Below are 15,814 nucleotides of genomic sequence, written 5' to 3' on the forward strand. Positions count from 1 at the left end.
GAATAAGTTTTTAAAATGGACTTTATTTTAGACTTTGGGATAGTTTATGCTGAATAGTGTATTAGAAAAGAAGACATTCTATAGTTTAATTAGAAAGTTAGGAAAGGTTTTAAAATATAAAGGTGAGAGTCAGGTTTGGTGGCATATGCCTGTAATCGCAACCACTTGGGAGACAGAGACAGGAGGATCTCAAATTCAAGGCCAGCCTTTGCAGTTTAGTGAAACTCTCAGCAACTCAGTGAGACCCTTTTTTATTTAAAAAATAAAAAGGGCTGGGGATGGAGCTCAGTGGTAAAGTGCCCCTGGGTTTAATCCCCAGTACACACACACACACACACACACACACACAAAAGATATGAGGTTAAAAAAAAGTATAATGAAAAGTCTGTCCTCTATCTTTATCTTAGTCAGTTACCTGCCATAATATAATATTATTCATTTCCTGTGTGTTCTTCCAGGGATGTTTTGTTCTAGGGGAATACACTTTTTTTTTTTTTTTTTTGTCTTCATACATGTACTTAGGGTTAAGATGTTCATCTCATTCCACCATCTTTCCTACTCCCAACCCCCTCTCTTCCCCTCCCTCCCAGGGGGATACACTTTTTAATTCACAGTAGGTAGTATGTTATACACAAAAAAAAGCACTTTGCTTTCTTACTTGGCAATGTATTTTGATAGTTGCTCTAAATTAGGAAAATAAATGGTTCTCAATTTTTTCTAATTCCCCTTTTGTGTTGGAACCCAGGGTTTTGTGTTCATGTGTACTCTCACTGGGATATACCTCTAGCTCCTCCAACTTTTATTTTTAATTTGTTTTTATTGTTTTTGTGACAGGATATCCCTGTATAGACTAGACTGGCCTCAAACTTGCTATCCTCCTGCCTCCACTTACCCAGGAGCTAGGATTACAGGCCTGCCACATTGCCTGCCTCCACCTTTTTATTAGGAAGATTTTCAAGCTTTTTAAAATAGAAATTTTGAAAGAATAATAAAATAAACTGGTTATCTGTTATATTCTGTGTATGTGTGGAGTTAATGTATTTTTTGTAAACATTTGAAAATAAATTGAAAGCCAGATGGCGCATGCCTGTAATCCCAGTGATTTGTGAGGTTGAGGCAGGAGGATTGCAAGTTTGAGACCAGCCTGGATGCCTTAGTAAAAAGGGTTGAGGATGTAATGTGGCAGTAAACCATCCTTGAGTTCAATCCCCCAGTATGGAAAAATGAATAAATAAACATATATATGTATGGAAATTTGCATGATGAAATTAACCACTAACCATTTTATTTTAATTTTATATGTTATTTGGTACTTGGAATTGAACCTCGGGGTACTTTACCCATGAGCCACATCCCCAGCCCTTTTTATTTCTTATTTTGAGACAGGGTCTCACTAAGTTGCTTAAGGCCTTGCTACATTATCGAGGGTGGCCTTGAATTTGGGATCCTTCTGCCTCAGCCTCCCAGTTGCTGGGATTATAGGTATGCACCACCACCCATGGTTTACCACTAATCATTTTAAAGTGTACAATTAGGTGGCATTTTGTATGTTGACGGTGTAGTGCAGTCTTTACCTCTTTCTAGTTTCAAGCCAGTTTTTAATCACCTGGAAAGGAAAATTCTTACCCGTTTAGCTATTATTCCCCTTTTCCTTTTCCTCTTATCTCTGACAGTCACTAGTTAGCTTTCTGTAGTATGTTGATTTACCTATTCTTTTTTTTTTTTTTTTTTTGGTACCGGGGATTGAACTGAGGGGCACTCTAGCACTGAGCCACGTCCCCAGCCGTATTTTGTATTCTATTTAGAGACAGGTTTTCACTTTTGCTGAGGCTGGCTTTGAACTCATAATCCTCCTGCCTCAGTCTCCTGGTGGAATTACAGGGGTGTGCCTCTGCACCCAGCTGATTTATACCCATTCTTGATGTTTCATATAAATACAATCATAATGATAAATGTGACCGTTTGTATGCTTTTTTCACTTAACATGTTATTTTCAATGTTCATCCACATCTATAACATGTATCAGTATTTCATTTCTGTGACTGAAGATATATCCATTGTATGGATATGCCACAGTTTGTTTATTCATTTATCTGATGATGGACATTTGGGTTTTTTCCATTCTTTAGTTATTTTGAATAAAGCTGCAGTGAACATTTGCATACAACAATTTGTTTTTAATTCTTTTGGGTATATAATTCTTTTGGGTATATAGTAGTGAAATTGTGGGTTATAAGGTAATTCCATGTTTGTTTAAAAAAAAAAAAACTCTCAGGGACTATCAAACTTCCATAGTTGAGGTACCATTTTGTATTCCTGTCAGAAATGTGTCTTCTCCTTTCTTCACTTTTTTGCTGGTGTTTATATTTTCTGATGTTGTGATTATAGCCATTCTAGAAGATGTCAAGTGGTATTTTCATTGTGGTTTTTTTTTGTTGTTGTTTTTTTATGGTGCTGGGGTTTGAATTGAGGGCCTCTTGCATGGTAAGCACGTGGCTCTACCACTGAACTGCATCCCCAGCTTCATTTGCCCATGCTTATTTATTTATTTGATTTTTGATACCAGGGATTGAACCCAGAGGCACTTAACCACTGAGCCACCTCCCCAGCTCTTTTTATTTTTTATTTTGAAACAGGTTCTCGCCAAGTAGCCTTGAACTTGCAGTACTTCTGCCTTAGCTTCTAAGTTTCTGAGATTTACAGGCCTGTGCCACTGCACCTGGCTAATGCAATTTATTTTTGTGGAGTTTTTTTTTTCTTTTTGGGTACTGGGAATTGAACTCAGGGGTATTTGACCACTGAACCACATCCCCAGCCGTATTTTGTATTTTATTTAGAGACAGGGTCTCACTGAGTTGCTTAGTGCCTTGCTTTTGCTGAGGCTGATTTTGAACTCGGGATCCTCCTGCCTCAGCCTCCTGAGCCACTGAGATTACAGGTGTGTGCCACTATGCCCAGCTTTCTGTGGTGTTCTTATATCCTCAACTTTGCTGAATTTGCTTATTAGTTCTAACAGTTTTTATGTGGATAGTTTAGGATTTTTTGTATATAGGATTATGTTATCTACAAATAAAGATCATTTTATTTTTTCCTTTCCAACTTGGATGGCTTTATTTTTCCTTCATTGTTCTTATGAGAATTCCACTACAGTGTTCAATAGAACGGACAAAAGTGAGCGTACTTGTCTTGCTTCTGATTTTATTTACTTATTTTGGTACTGGGATTGAACACACAGGGGTGCTTTATCACTGAACAAGTCCCCAGCCCTTTTTATTTTTTGTTTTGAGACAGGGTCTGCTAAAGGGTCTCACTAAGAGGCTGGCTTTGAATTTATGACACTCTTGTTTTTAGCCTCCTGAGTTACTAGTATTACAGGTTTGTGCCACCATACCTAGCCTTTTTTTTTTTTTTTTTGGTGGTATTAGAAATTAAACCCAGAGGCCTTCTACCACTGAGCTGTATCTCTAGCCCCCCCCCCCCCCTTTTTTTTAAATTTTATTTTGAGATAGAGTCTCATTAAGTTGCCAGGCTGGATTATTGTTATTATCATCACAAAAGGGTCAGATATTTTTTTGTGCATTAGTGAGATGATCATTTTTTTTCCACCTTCATTCTGTTATTGTGGTGATGATATTGATCAGTTTTCATATGTTGAACCACTCTTGTAATCTGGGAGTAATCCTCGTTGGTCATTGTGTGTAATCTTTTTTTTGGTGGTGTTCAGGATTGAATCCAGGGTCTTGTGCCTGCTAGGCAAGTACTCTACCAGCAGAACTATATTCCCAGCCCTCATTGTGTGTAATCTTAATATTTTATAATGTTCCCTACCATATGGTTGAAGTTCCTTTTTGTTCTTAGTTTGTTCTGTACTTAGTCTGCTAGTATGTTTTTCTTTGGAGTTAATGGGTAGCTCAGGTGACATGAATCACTATTGGCTATTGGAATTGCCTCTAAAATAAATATTTGTACTTTAGAGAATTGGTGGTATTTTCTTTTACATGTTTCTTTTGGTCTTATGGTAGATATCTTTAGAAGAGTTAACAACCTTGGATCAGTAAGTAATCCTATTCTGGTGTGAAACTTCTTTTATAGAATGATTGGTAAAAATATATACTTTCCATGGCAGGATCTGATGTTTTGATCCTGAAGGCTGCTTTGGCAAAGAAATTGATTCCATGAACCATCTAAACATTTTGGGTCTCATTTATCCCCTTTGGAACTCCTTTTAAACCTTTGCCATTTGGTGTCTTACTTGACTCCTCCTAAACCCATTCAGGTCCCTGTCCTTCATCATTCTTTGGCTTATCGCTCAGTCCAGTAACTTCTACCTATCTTCCAGTCTCTTTTTCTCCTTCCAGGAAATCAGATGTAAGGGACGTTAGGAGACTGAAGGACAAATAGGCTCACTTATTTATTTTATTTTTAGTTGTGGTACTGGTGATTGAACCCAGGGACATTTTACCATTGAGCTATATCCCCTGCCCTTTTTGTTTTTATTTTGAGGCAAGGTCTAGCTAAGTTGCCCAGGCTGGCCTAGAATTTGTGATCTTCCTACATCAGCCTCCGAGTCACTGGGATTACAGGTGTGTACCACTGCACCCACCTTATTTAGTTTTTAATATAATATTAATGTTGCTCAGACTGCCTTAGTCTTCTGTATAGCTGGGGCTACAGATCTGAGCAACCCTATCCAGTTTTGGACAAATGGATTTACAGCATTCTTTTCCAACTTTTGTGTTGGTGATAAAGTGGATCAGTGGATCATTGCCACTTCTTGACCTTTTTAGAATTAACAGGGACTGTTTGTTTTATAGAGCTTCCCCCCCGGAAGACTAACAAGAGCAAAAGATTTGGTCCTCAGTGATCTAGACCTGGGATTACTGCATGACTGTATATATTTTATACATACGTGTGTGGTGTGTGTGTGTGTGTGTGTGTGTGTGTGTGTGTATTTATATATATAATTCTTTATTTTTTTGGTGCTGGGGTTTGAACCCAGGGCCTGGTGCATAGTAGGCAAACACTCCACCACTGAGCTACATTCATAGTCTCTATACATGTACTTTTCAAGAGAGGAAGAGACCGTAGCTTTTGATTGATTCTCAAATGGGTTTTAGAAAGATTAAGAATCACCATTTTGATCAAGCTTCTTGCTTGATTTGACAGGCGAGGAAACTGAGGTTGAAGGAGGGTGAATGTGGATTCAGGGTACCTACTGTACCACATATAATTATCTGAAAGGGTCCATGTGTTAAATTTCCTTTGCTTTTTAATTATTTCCCTTGCTTGCTCATCCATTTTCTACCCTTTCCCTTCACTTTTCCTTTTGTGGGAAGTATGTCTGGTTTATTTGCCTGTGCTCATTTATTGTTGTTGTTGCTGTTGTTGTTTTGGCTTCCTTAGGCCAAGTCATGACTACAGTAGCGGTACATGTGGACTCAAAAGCCGAGCTCACTACCCTGCTGGAGCAGTGGGAAAAGGAACATGGCAGTGGGCAGGACATGGTACCTATCCTTACCAGGTATGAATAATTAAGGTGGTTTTTCATACATGACTCTCTTATGCTAGTTTTTTTTCTTACACACAAAAAATCTACACTATAAGAAAAAGGAAAAATTAATATAGAGAAAAGTATAGGAATATTTTTACCTTGACTGAGTTTTAATTCCATTTTTTTTTCTTTTTATTATTTATTTTGGTACTGGAGATTGAATTTTGGCGGGGGGCTTTACCTCTGAGCTACATATCCAGACTTTTAAAAAAATTTTTTGAGACAGAGTCTTAAGTTGCTGAGGGTCTTGCTAACTGCCTAGGTTGGCCTCAAACTTGTGACACTCCTGCCTCAGCTTCTCAAGTTGCTGATATTATAGGCATGTGTCACCATGCCTGGCTTCTCTTTGCTTCTGAATTTCTTATCTTTCATTTCAGGGCCCTGTCCGCATTCTTCTTTGCAGGTTTGTTTGTGGCTCTCTTCTCCCTTTTTAACCATTCTTACCTACTTTGATCCCTGTCCATTATTTCAGCTGTTATTCTGTGTTGACTTTTAGGTTTCTATTTCTACTTCTTTATTTTCTTTTTAGTTTTAGGTAATTTTTAAAGTTTCTTGGTGTATATATCTTGAGAGCTTTTGGGGAGGTTTTAGCAGGGGAGTACAGCTACTTTGGTATATCCTTGACTAAAGAATGATTTTCCTCTATTGGAAAATGTTATCCTCTTTGACCAAATGTGCAGTTTATGGAGAGATGCACACAGAGTAGTGAGTGCATCTAGGCACACCTACCTTGCTAGCCAGATAAGCCAAGTAAACCCTCGTGGTCAATGGGGTGACATGTCACAGTTATATTGCACTCATATCCTTGGTTAGAAATATTAACCTTGGGCTGAGGTTGTGGCTTAGCGGTAGAGCACTAGCCTAGCATGTGCGCGGCCAGGGTTTGATCCTCAGCACCACATAAAAATAAATAAATAAAATAAAGTTATTGTGTTCAACTACAACTAAAAAATAAATATTTAAAAAAAAAAAAGAAATATTAACCTGGCTGTTCCACAGACATCTAAAACATACCATGTCCAAAACAGCTTATCACCTTCATCTGTAATTCCTTTATCCACAACTTAATCCTTTTGTTCTGCCCACCTTGGTTTTAAACTAAATGGTTATAAACTAAAATCCCAAGAGCCATCCTCTCTAATGTATTCCTTTACCAACACAGTCTCAGTCACAAAGCCCTGGGAATTTCTGCTTCTTCCTTTTCACTCCTTTTCCACAGCCACTACTACTTTATTAGGAATTGACCATGTCTTGATTGACTCATTAGATAGTATGTCTTTTTAGTTTATCCTTTTCTAATAGATCCCTCCCTCTTGCTGGAAAACTCATCTTTTTCATATAGAAATCTGATTGTAATGTCTCTTCTCTTAATTCTTCCATGGCTGCTTTGTTCCTGCAGAATAAGAGGTGAATTCTTTAGACTTCCTTTTTCTGCCTCATAGCATTGGTCTTCTGTTAAGGAGTAGTGCTATATTTTCTAATCTCTGTATGCCTTCACACTTGCTGTTTCTTTGGCCTGAAATACCTTTCCTTGTCATGTCTGTTTCACAAGCTCCAGTCCTTTGAATGAATGGTTAACAAATCATATCTGTAAAAGCTTCCCTAGCTTTGACTTCATAGGTGGGTTTGGTCACCCCTTTTATTACTTTTTTAAAAAATAATATTTTTTTTTAAAAATTACTATCATTTATATACATCACAGTTTTCCCCCATTATAACACTTACCACACTGTACTATCTATCTATCTATCTATCTATATTTTTTTACTTTATTTTTATGTGGTGCTGAGGTTTGAACCCAGTGCCTCCCACATGCTAGGCAAGTGCTGTACCATTGAGCCCCAGCCCTAGCTCTACACTATATATATATATTTTATTTCTTACATACATGACAATAGTGGAATGCATTACAATCATAATTATCCATTCACAATACCCTTTTTTGTAACTCTGTATATAAAGTATGTTCACGGCAAATTATGCCATTATACATGAGCTTTACTATTATTATTATTATTTGCATTACAATTCTTTTTTTTTTTTTGATTTTAATATTTAGTCTTTAGTTCTTGGTGGACACAACATCTTTGTTTGTATGTGGTGCTGAGGATCGAACCCGGGCCTCACGCATGCCAGGCGAGCACGCTACCGCTTGAGCCACATCCCCAGCCCCCATTACAATTCTTAATACACCTTTATACCACAATTTATCATATCTCTGGTTGTATATAAGGTATATTGACACCAAATTCACATCTTCATACATGTATTTTGTATAATGATGAGGGTCTCCTTCCATCATCCATGCTATTCCCCTTCTCCCCTTGTACTACATTTTTTAAAACATGTCTTTTTACTAAGTTTCAAGCTTCTTAAAAGTAGGAATTATGTCTTTTTTTTTTTTTTTTTTTTGGGTGGTGCTGGGTGTTGAACCCAGGGCCTTGTGCATGCTAGGCAGTTGTTCATTCATTCTACCATTGAGCTATAACCCTAGAAGTCCCTGAAAATTTTTTTTTTTTTTTTTTTTTTTTGTGGTACTGTGGATTGAAGCCAGGGGTGCTCTACCACTGAACTACATCCCCAGACCTTTTTATTTTTTATTTTGAGACAGGGTCTTGCTAAATTGTCCTGGCTGGCCTTGAACTTGGTGATCCTCCTGTCTGAACCTCCTGAGTCGCTGGGATTATTAGTGCACCACTAAGCCCCAGCTGAACTGTCTTTTTATTGGTGTTTTCTCAATGATTTGCCTACAACCTGGTACATAATAACTATGTGGTATATAATGTTATCCCATTATTTATTTATTTATTTTTTCTGGTTCTAGGGATTGAACCCCTGGGTGCTTTACCTCTGAACTACATCTCTAATCCTTGTTTATTTTGAGATGACAGTCTTCCTAAATTGCTGAGGCTGGCCTTGAATTTACCATCTTCCTACCTTAGCCTCCTGAGTAGCTGGGATTATGGCATACAGGACTGCATTATCTTAAGGAGGGAAAAAAATGAAAAATATTGGGGAGGAATGTTCATACGTTTTCTAAGGAGAATATCACTGGAATATCGGTATCTTAAACATTTAATCCTTGATACCATGCTGTGAAAAAATTCCTTTCTGTGGTGATATTTATGAAGAGAAGAACTATAATCTTATGCAAGTTTGAAAACGGGTAAATGCTTTGTTTCCAACTGCTCTGAATACATGGGGAATATGTGAAAGTACAGGTTTTTTTTTTTTAAGAGATTAAGATTATTGTTGATAGGAAACTAGATTTTAATTTATAGAAGCATTGAAGTCTAAGAACTGTTAAGAACAAACACTAAGACTTAAATAAAATATTTGTTTGTTTGTTTTTGATACTGGGGATTTAACCCAGGGGCACTTATGACTGAGCTACATCCCTGGACCTTTTTATTTTGAGATAGAGCCTTGCTAAGTTGCTGAGGCTGGCCTTGAACTCGTGATCCTCCTGCCTCAGCCTCCCAAGTTGCTGGAGAAGATATTTGAAATGCAGCTACAGCAAATTAGAGAATCTAAATATTGTACAGTTAACTTGTATTATATTATTAATATTTTTGGTATTGGGGGTTGAACCCAGAAGTGCTTAACTACTGAGCCAATCCCAGCCCCCTTTTTTATATTTTTTATTTAGAGAAGAGGGTCTTGCTGAGTTGCTTAGGACCTTGCTAAATTGCTGAAGCTGACTTTGAACTTGTGATCCTCTGGCCTCAGCCTCTTGAGCGCTGGCTGGAATTACAGGTGTGCGCCACCACACCTGGCTTAATGTGTATTATTGATGTTACTGTGAAATGGGAGTGAGTTATTAGTGGATATGATAAGGTTAGCTTTGGGTTCAAGAAATATTTATTGAATACTTATATTAAAAATACTTAATGTGGCTGGTTGTAGTGGTGCATACCTGTAATACCAAAATTTGGCAGACTAAGGCAGGTGGATTTTGAGTTAGAGGCCAGTCTGGGCAGTTTAGTGAGACCCTGTATCAAAATAAATAGTTACTAGTATTGCTGTATGTATATTCGTGACCGTATAACCAATGTGATCCTGCAACCTGTACACATGGAAAAATGAGAATTCATACCCCATTTGAATCAAATGTATGATATGTCAAGATCATTGTATTGTCATGAGCAACTAATAAAAAAAAAAGTTCGTGTGTTGGGGAAAAAAAAAGGATTAGGGATGGGTTTGGTGGTAGAGAGCCCCTTGATTCATTTTCCAGTGCTGTTAAAAAAACAAAAACAAAAAAACACACCCCATCAATGTAATCTTTCATTTTCAAGGTTATTTCACATTCATTAACATATTTGATCATTTTTACTGTGCTCTTCAGCAATGCAAATCTTAAAGTAGAGGGCCACTGCTCTCAAGGAAATAACCATCTGGAAAGCAGCTTAAGCCTAACAGATAAGAAATAATGCAGAGTAGTAAAAAATAGCATATAATGAAGTATTAAAAAAGGCAATGTGTTTTATAAACATTGTGGTGGTTATAATAATAGAAAAAAGTTAAATCAGACAGGTCATTTATTCAAATATTTGAGGATCTTTTGTGTGTCGGCTGTTAGAGACACTGAACCTCATCTTATTTGTCACTAAAAATATCATTGATAACTAAATTTTTCTTTCTTTTAATGTTGTGCTAGGGATGAACTCAGGACCTTGTGCAAACTGGGTAACTAGTATTCTATCATTAAGTTACATCTGTAGTCCAGTTTATAACTTTAATTGATCTTTTATTAGCCCTTTTTCTTGATTATATTTAAAGGGACTGGCTTTGAGCTTTCAATTAAGCTGTATAAACTTAATCTAAATTAAAAAAATTTTTTTGAGGTGTCATTTGTATACTATACTTTGCTCAAGCATCCAAAATGGGTTCTTTTGCCTCAAAATCATCACCCTTATCAAGTTATAAAACCTTGAGTACCACTATGGAGCACTTCCTCTTGCTCTATTCCAGTTAATAGTCCATCCTAAACTAATTGTCTTATTTGTTTTGAATTTCCAGTTTTCATAATTTACAAAAAAAATAGTTCTCATCTGTCAGGCTTCATTCTAATTAACTTAAACCTTATGGAAACGCTATAAAATAATAATTCTTTTTTTAAAAATATTTTTTAGTTGTAGATGGACATGATACCTTTGTTTTATCTATTTTTATGTGGTGCTGAAGATTGAACCCAGAGCCTCACGCGTCCTAGACAAGCTCTCTGCCACTGAGCCACACCCCCAGCCCTAAAATAATAATTCTTATTTTCATTTTACACATGAGGCACAGAGAGGTTAAGTAAGTTGTAGAGTTATACACAGCTAATGCAAGAGCTCTGATTTGAACCCTGACAATCTGGCTGCAGAAGTCTTGCTACCCCTGATTCTATACTGCAGATTGAACGTAATGGGCTTTACCTCTGAATTGTATTCCTGGTGCCTTTTTATATTTTATTTTATTTTTTTGGTACTGGGGATTGAACCCTGGGCCGCTTTACCACTGGCTACATCCCCAGGCCTCTTTTTCAATTTTTAATTTTGTGACAGGGTCTCGATAAATTGCCGAGACCGGCCTTGAACTAGCAATCCTCTTGCCTCAGCCTCCTGAGTCTCTGGGATTATAGGTGTACATCACTACAGCTGGCTTAGCTCTATTTATTTATTTATTTTTGGTACAGGGAATTGAACTCAGGGGTGCTTAACCACTGAGCCATATCCCCAGCCCTGTTTGTTTATTTATTTATTTAGTACTGGGGATTGAACTCAGGGGCAGTTGACCACTGAGCTACATCTCCAGCCCTATTTTGTATTTTATTTATGAGATAGGGTCTCACTAAGTTGCTTAGTGCCTTGCTGTTGCTGAGGCTGGCTTTGAACTCGTGATCCTCCTGCCTCAGCTTCCCAAGCTGCTAGGATTACAGGGGTGTGCCACATGCCAGGCCCCTTTTATTTATTTATTATAAATTTTGAGACAGAATCTTCCTAAGTTACTTAGGGTCTTGTTGTGTTGCTGAGGCTGGCCTCAAACTTTTTTCATTCTGCCTCAGCCTCCTGAGACACTAGAATTACAGGTGTATGCCACCTTTTTATTTTTTTGAGATAGGATCTGAGTAAATGGCTGTTGGTAGCCTCAAACTTGAAATCCTCCTGCTCTAGCATCCTGAATGTCTGGTATTAGAGATGCAGGCCACCATTACTGGCTAGAATCCCCATTTTTAAATTTTGTGCTAATTTGCTTGGTTTCAGTTGAGAATACTGGTAGATCTTTTTTTTGGGGAAGGGTACTGGGAATTGAACTCAGGGGCACTCAACTACTGAATCACATCCCAGCCCTATTTTGTATTTTATTTAGAGACAGGGTCTCACTGAGTTTCTTAGCATCTCACTGTTGCTGAGGCTGGCTTTGAACTTACGATTCCCCTGCCTCAGCCTCCTAAGCCCCTGCGATTATAGGCATACACTATCATGCCTGGTGAGAATACTGGTAGAATTCTAATTCTAATTTGTGTTACGATCCTTTGTATTAAAGAGAATATGCAGAGTTAAGCGGAAAAGGGGAAAAAAGCAGAAATACTTTTGAGGCTTGATTAGAGTGGGCCAAAAATTTTTACAGAGAACTTAATTTTTAAGACTAAGAAGTTGGATTTTGTGGAAATAAAGCATGTAGGAAAGTATGACTTAGGGCAGAACATGTTAGATGTTGAGGGTGGACAACCTTGTATTTGATTGTCATTGTAAAAGATTAAAAAGTCTTGATTAGGAGCTGGGTGTGGTGGCACATGCCCGTCATCCCAGTAGCTTGGGAGGCTGAGACAGGAGGATCTCAAGTTCAAAGCTAGCCTCAGCAAAAAAGTGAGATGGTAAGTGACTCAATGAGACCCTGTCTCTAAATACAAAAATAGGGCTGGGGATGTGACTCAGTGCCCTTGAGTTGCATTCAATCCCTGGTGCCCACCCCCTATCCCCCAAAGTCTTGCTTAGGGGTACTAAAATAATTTTCTTGTTTTAACAGTGAATGAATGAAAAGGAATTTGAGCCAGGTGCGGAGGTGGGGGTGGTGGGGGCGTGGGGGCGGTGGGGGGGGCTGTAATCCCAGTGACTCAGGAGGCTAAGGCAGGAAGATTATAAGTTAGAGGCCAGCTTCAGCAACTTAGTGAGACCCTGTCTCAAAGTAAAAAGGTCTAGTAGGGGTGCAGCTCAGTGGTAAAGCACAGAGTGCCCTGGATTCAATCTCCAGTACCAAAATAAAAAGGAATTTGATATGTCTAACAATATGGATGACTCTTAAAACATGCTAGTGAAAGAATAAGGATATGTGATTCCATTTATGCTAATTCTAGAACTGGCAAAACTAATCTGTCCAGCATGGGTACTCAAGAGGGTGAGTCTCCCTGGGCTCTCTCCAGGTGGTATAGGGGAGCATAGGACTCTGCCCCATGATGTACAGTTCCTTTCCATAACGTTGGAGATGTAGCTGGCCTTTGTGTCTGTGCCTGCATATTTCTACAACTTCTCAAGAGTCTTGTGGACTATGACTGAAGAGACGAAGCATGCAGGAAACAATATTTTAAAAAACAACAAAAAACCTAACTAATCTGGAGTGAATGAAATCATTGGCGGAGTGGAGGCTTAGGTGGGGGGGAAGCACTTTATAGGTGAAGGTAGCAGCATACAGAATGGTTCTGAAGTAGGAATGAATTTAGACTTTTTGAAGAGCACAGAAAGTCATGTGACTGAAACAGTGAAAGAGATGTAGAGAACTGGAGGAGTGATCAGGAAGCAGCAGAAGCCAGGTAATTGTAGGCCAAGGTAGGACTTGAGGCTTAATTCAAGGTTTAAGTCATTGTAAGTTAGAGAATGAATTGTGTCAGGTCAAGCATGAAATTAGGAAGCAAGATCAGTAAAAAGGATTGTTGGAAGCACAGTTAGTTAGTGATGGTGGTCTGGATAAGGATAGGAGCGGTCAAAATTTAGAGAACTGATTGGAGTAGGAGGTATCTTGTAGGTAAAGCTAATGGGAGTTATTGTTGGAGGGTGAGGAGAACAGGAAGATTTTAATGATGGTGCATAGGTTTTTGGATTCCAAGGTGATAGTAGTGCTTTTCTCTTTCCTTTTTTTTTTTTTTTTCTCTTTTTGTTGAGGTGGGGAGTGTTTAGGGAAGAATTAATATGGGAGTGGGAAATGTTTTATGAGATGATTGTTTAGATTTATGTGCTCATCAGAAAAATACTGTTTTTCTAACTTTTTGCTTTTATACCTCAATTATTGAATTGTTGTAAGTGGTGGTACATTTTATTGTATGTTTAGAGTTGATCCTTTCTTCCCTTTGTGCTAGGATGTCTGAATTGATTGAAAAAGAAACTGAAGAATATCGTAAGGGAGATCCAGACCCATTTGATGATCGACATCCTGGTAAGATGTTTTCTTAAGCTTGGGTCTTTTTTCCTTACGAAAGAAAATTATTAATAATATTTTTCAATTGAAATAGCATTTTCTTGGGGCTAGGGTTGTGGCTTAGCGGTAGAGTGCTTGCCTGGCACGCATGAGGCCCTGGGCTTGATCCTCAACACCACATAAAAATAAACAAAATAAAGGTATTGTGTTCAACTATAACTAAAAAAATAAAATATTAAAAAAAAAGAAATAGCATTTTCTGTGGTAAGTTTTAAGACCTTTTATTTATTACAATATTTCTCAAGGTGAGGGCAATGAGGAAAAGTAAATACCTGGAAAATGGAAATATTTGTGATATTTGTAGGTCAAATAGAACATAATTAACTTAGGGAGCTAAATTAGGTATACCTTAGTTAACTTGGTGTACTTACAAAGACTTGAGAAAAAGATTTCCCCTTCTGATTTACTTATTTAAATTTTTTTTTTTTTAGTTGTAAATGGACACAATTTTCTTTTTTTTTAATTTATTTTTATGTTGCTGAGGATCAAACTAGTGCTTCACACATGCTAGGCAAGCACTCTACTACTGAGCCATAACCTCCCAGCTCCCGATTTATTTATTTATTAATTTATTAAACCAGAAAAGAGTTTTACTCTATGCCTTCATCTTCCTAATGATAATTATCATACTTGTAGGGAAATAACAGTTGAAAATGTATTCATGCTTTGCTTTTACTTAGAATGTTAGTATTTGGAACCAAATAAACAGCAGTCTATTATGTCTGTGTCTCTCTTGTTCTTTTTTTTTTTTTTTTTTTTCCCGGTGGTGTTGGAAATTGAATCTAGGGCAGTAGATATGCTAGGCAAGTGCTCTGTTGCTGAGCTAAATGCCCCAGCACTATAAGTAAACATCTAGATGTCTGCTTTAGTAAGTCTTGAAAGCTAAAGTATGCCTCTTGTATCAAACCATTTATTTATTTATTTTTGGTGGAGGCTAATTTAGAATCATGCTGAAACAAGCCTGCTTTGGCATGGAGTTTGCTAAAATACAGGATTATATGGGACTTGAGATTTTTGCCATTTTACTTTTTTTCAAAGGTAGATTACGAGTGGGCAAAGCTTAAGTCATGAATGGTCTCAAACTGTATATATACTCTAGTTAGAAGTAGTCCTTTGTGGAGAGGGTCTGAAATTTTGTGTATATAGAGAGAGCATGAATAAATAGGAGCCATAAAAATAAGAATATTGTGTTTCCATCTGAATGTTTCAGGATTTATTTCTGTTTCTTATGCTTTTGTTCTCAAACATTAGTAATCTAGGCATTTCAAATTGAGTATTTAATTGTTTATGTGATGTTATATGCTACTTTTGTCCTAGACTTTCCTGCACAGTTCTGGAATATTCAGTTAACCCACATCTTCAGTAAGGCAATAGAGCATGAAGGAAATACCAATGTGAATGTGAAATCAGAAATTAAGTTAATACATGGGGTTATCAAAAGAAAGAGATGATCATGCATAATGTCATTACTTTGGGAAGGATGAAGTAGTAATGAGGAAGAAAGGAGAAAAAAGTAAAAGATTCAATTTTTTCTCTCTACCTCTTAAACAATATTTGACATTGGCATAATTTTTAAAAAAATAAAAATAAGGATTTTGGTTTCACAACTTTATAAACAGTGAAAATTAGGTAAAGTCCTCATTTGTTTTTATGATTCCATTCTTTTTTTAAAAAAAAATTTTTTTAGTTGAAGATCTGTGTAGAGTACCTTTATTTATTTGTGTGGTGCTGAGGATCGAACCCAGTGCCTCATATGTCTCTGACGTGCTAAGCAAGCGCTCTACCACTGAGCCACAACCCCCAGCC

The 15,814-nt window shown here is 37.4% G+C and overlaps 1 protein-coding gene and 1 non-coding gene across 4 annotated transcripts in view; both read left to right on the forward strand.

Annotated features, from left to right (window-relative positions):
- The window catches only part of Dcaf1 (DDB1 and CUL4 associated factor 1), a 69,258-nt gene that overhangs the window by 2,539 nt on the left and 50,905 nt on the right, over nt 1-15,814 (forward strand). For 2 of the 3 annotated variants that reach the window (XM_071615672.1, XM_027933722.3), the window contains exons 2-3: nt 5,404-5,521; nt 13,890-13,966. In XM_071615672.1, coding sequence (XP_071471773.1) covers nt 5,412-5,521; nt 13,890-13,966 — 187 coding nt within the window. In that variant the 5' untranslated portion in view covers nt 5,404-5,411. The remainder of the gene's footprint in view (nt 1-5,403; nt 5,522-13,889; nt 13,967-15,814) is intronic. The other variant, XM_071615673.1, reaches the window with a different exon arrangement.
- LOC114091585 (small nucleolar RNA SNORA73 family) lies at nt 12,914-13,118 on the forward strand. Its single transcript, XR_003582520.2, has one exon. It is a non-coding gene; the product is annotated as a small nucleolar RNA SNORA73 family (small nucleolar RNA).

The sequence above is a fragment of the Marmota flaviventris genome, chromosome 8, assembly GCF_047511675.1.
Source record: "Marmota flaviventris isolate mMarFla1 chromosome 8, mMarFla1.hap1, whole genome shotgun sequence".
Taxonomy (NCBI): Eukaryota; Metazoa; Chordata; class Mammalia; order Rodentia; family Sciuridae; genus Marmota; species Marmota flaviventris.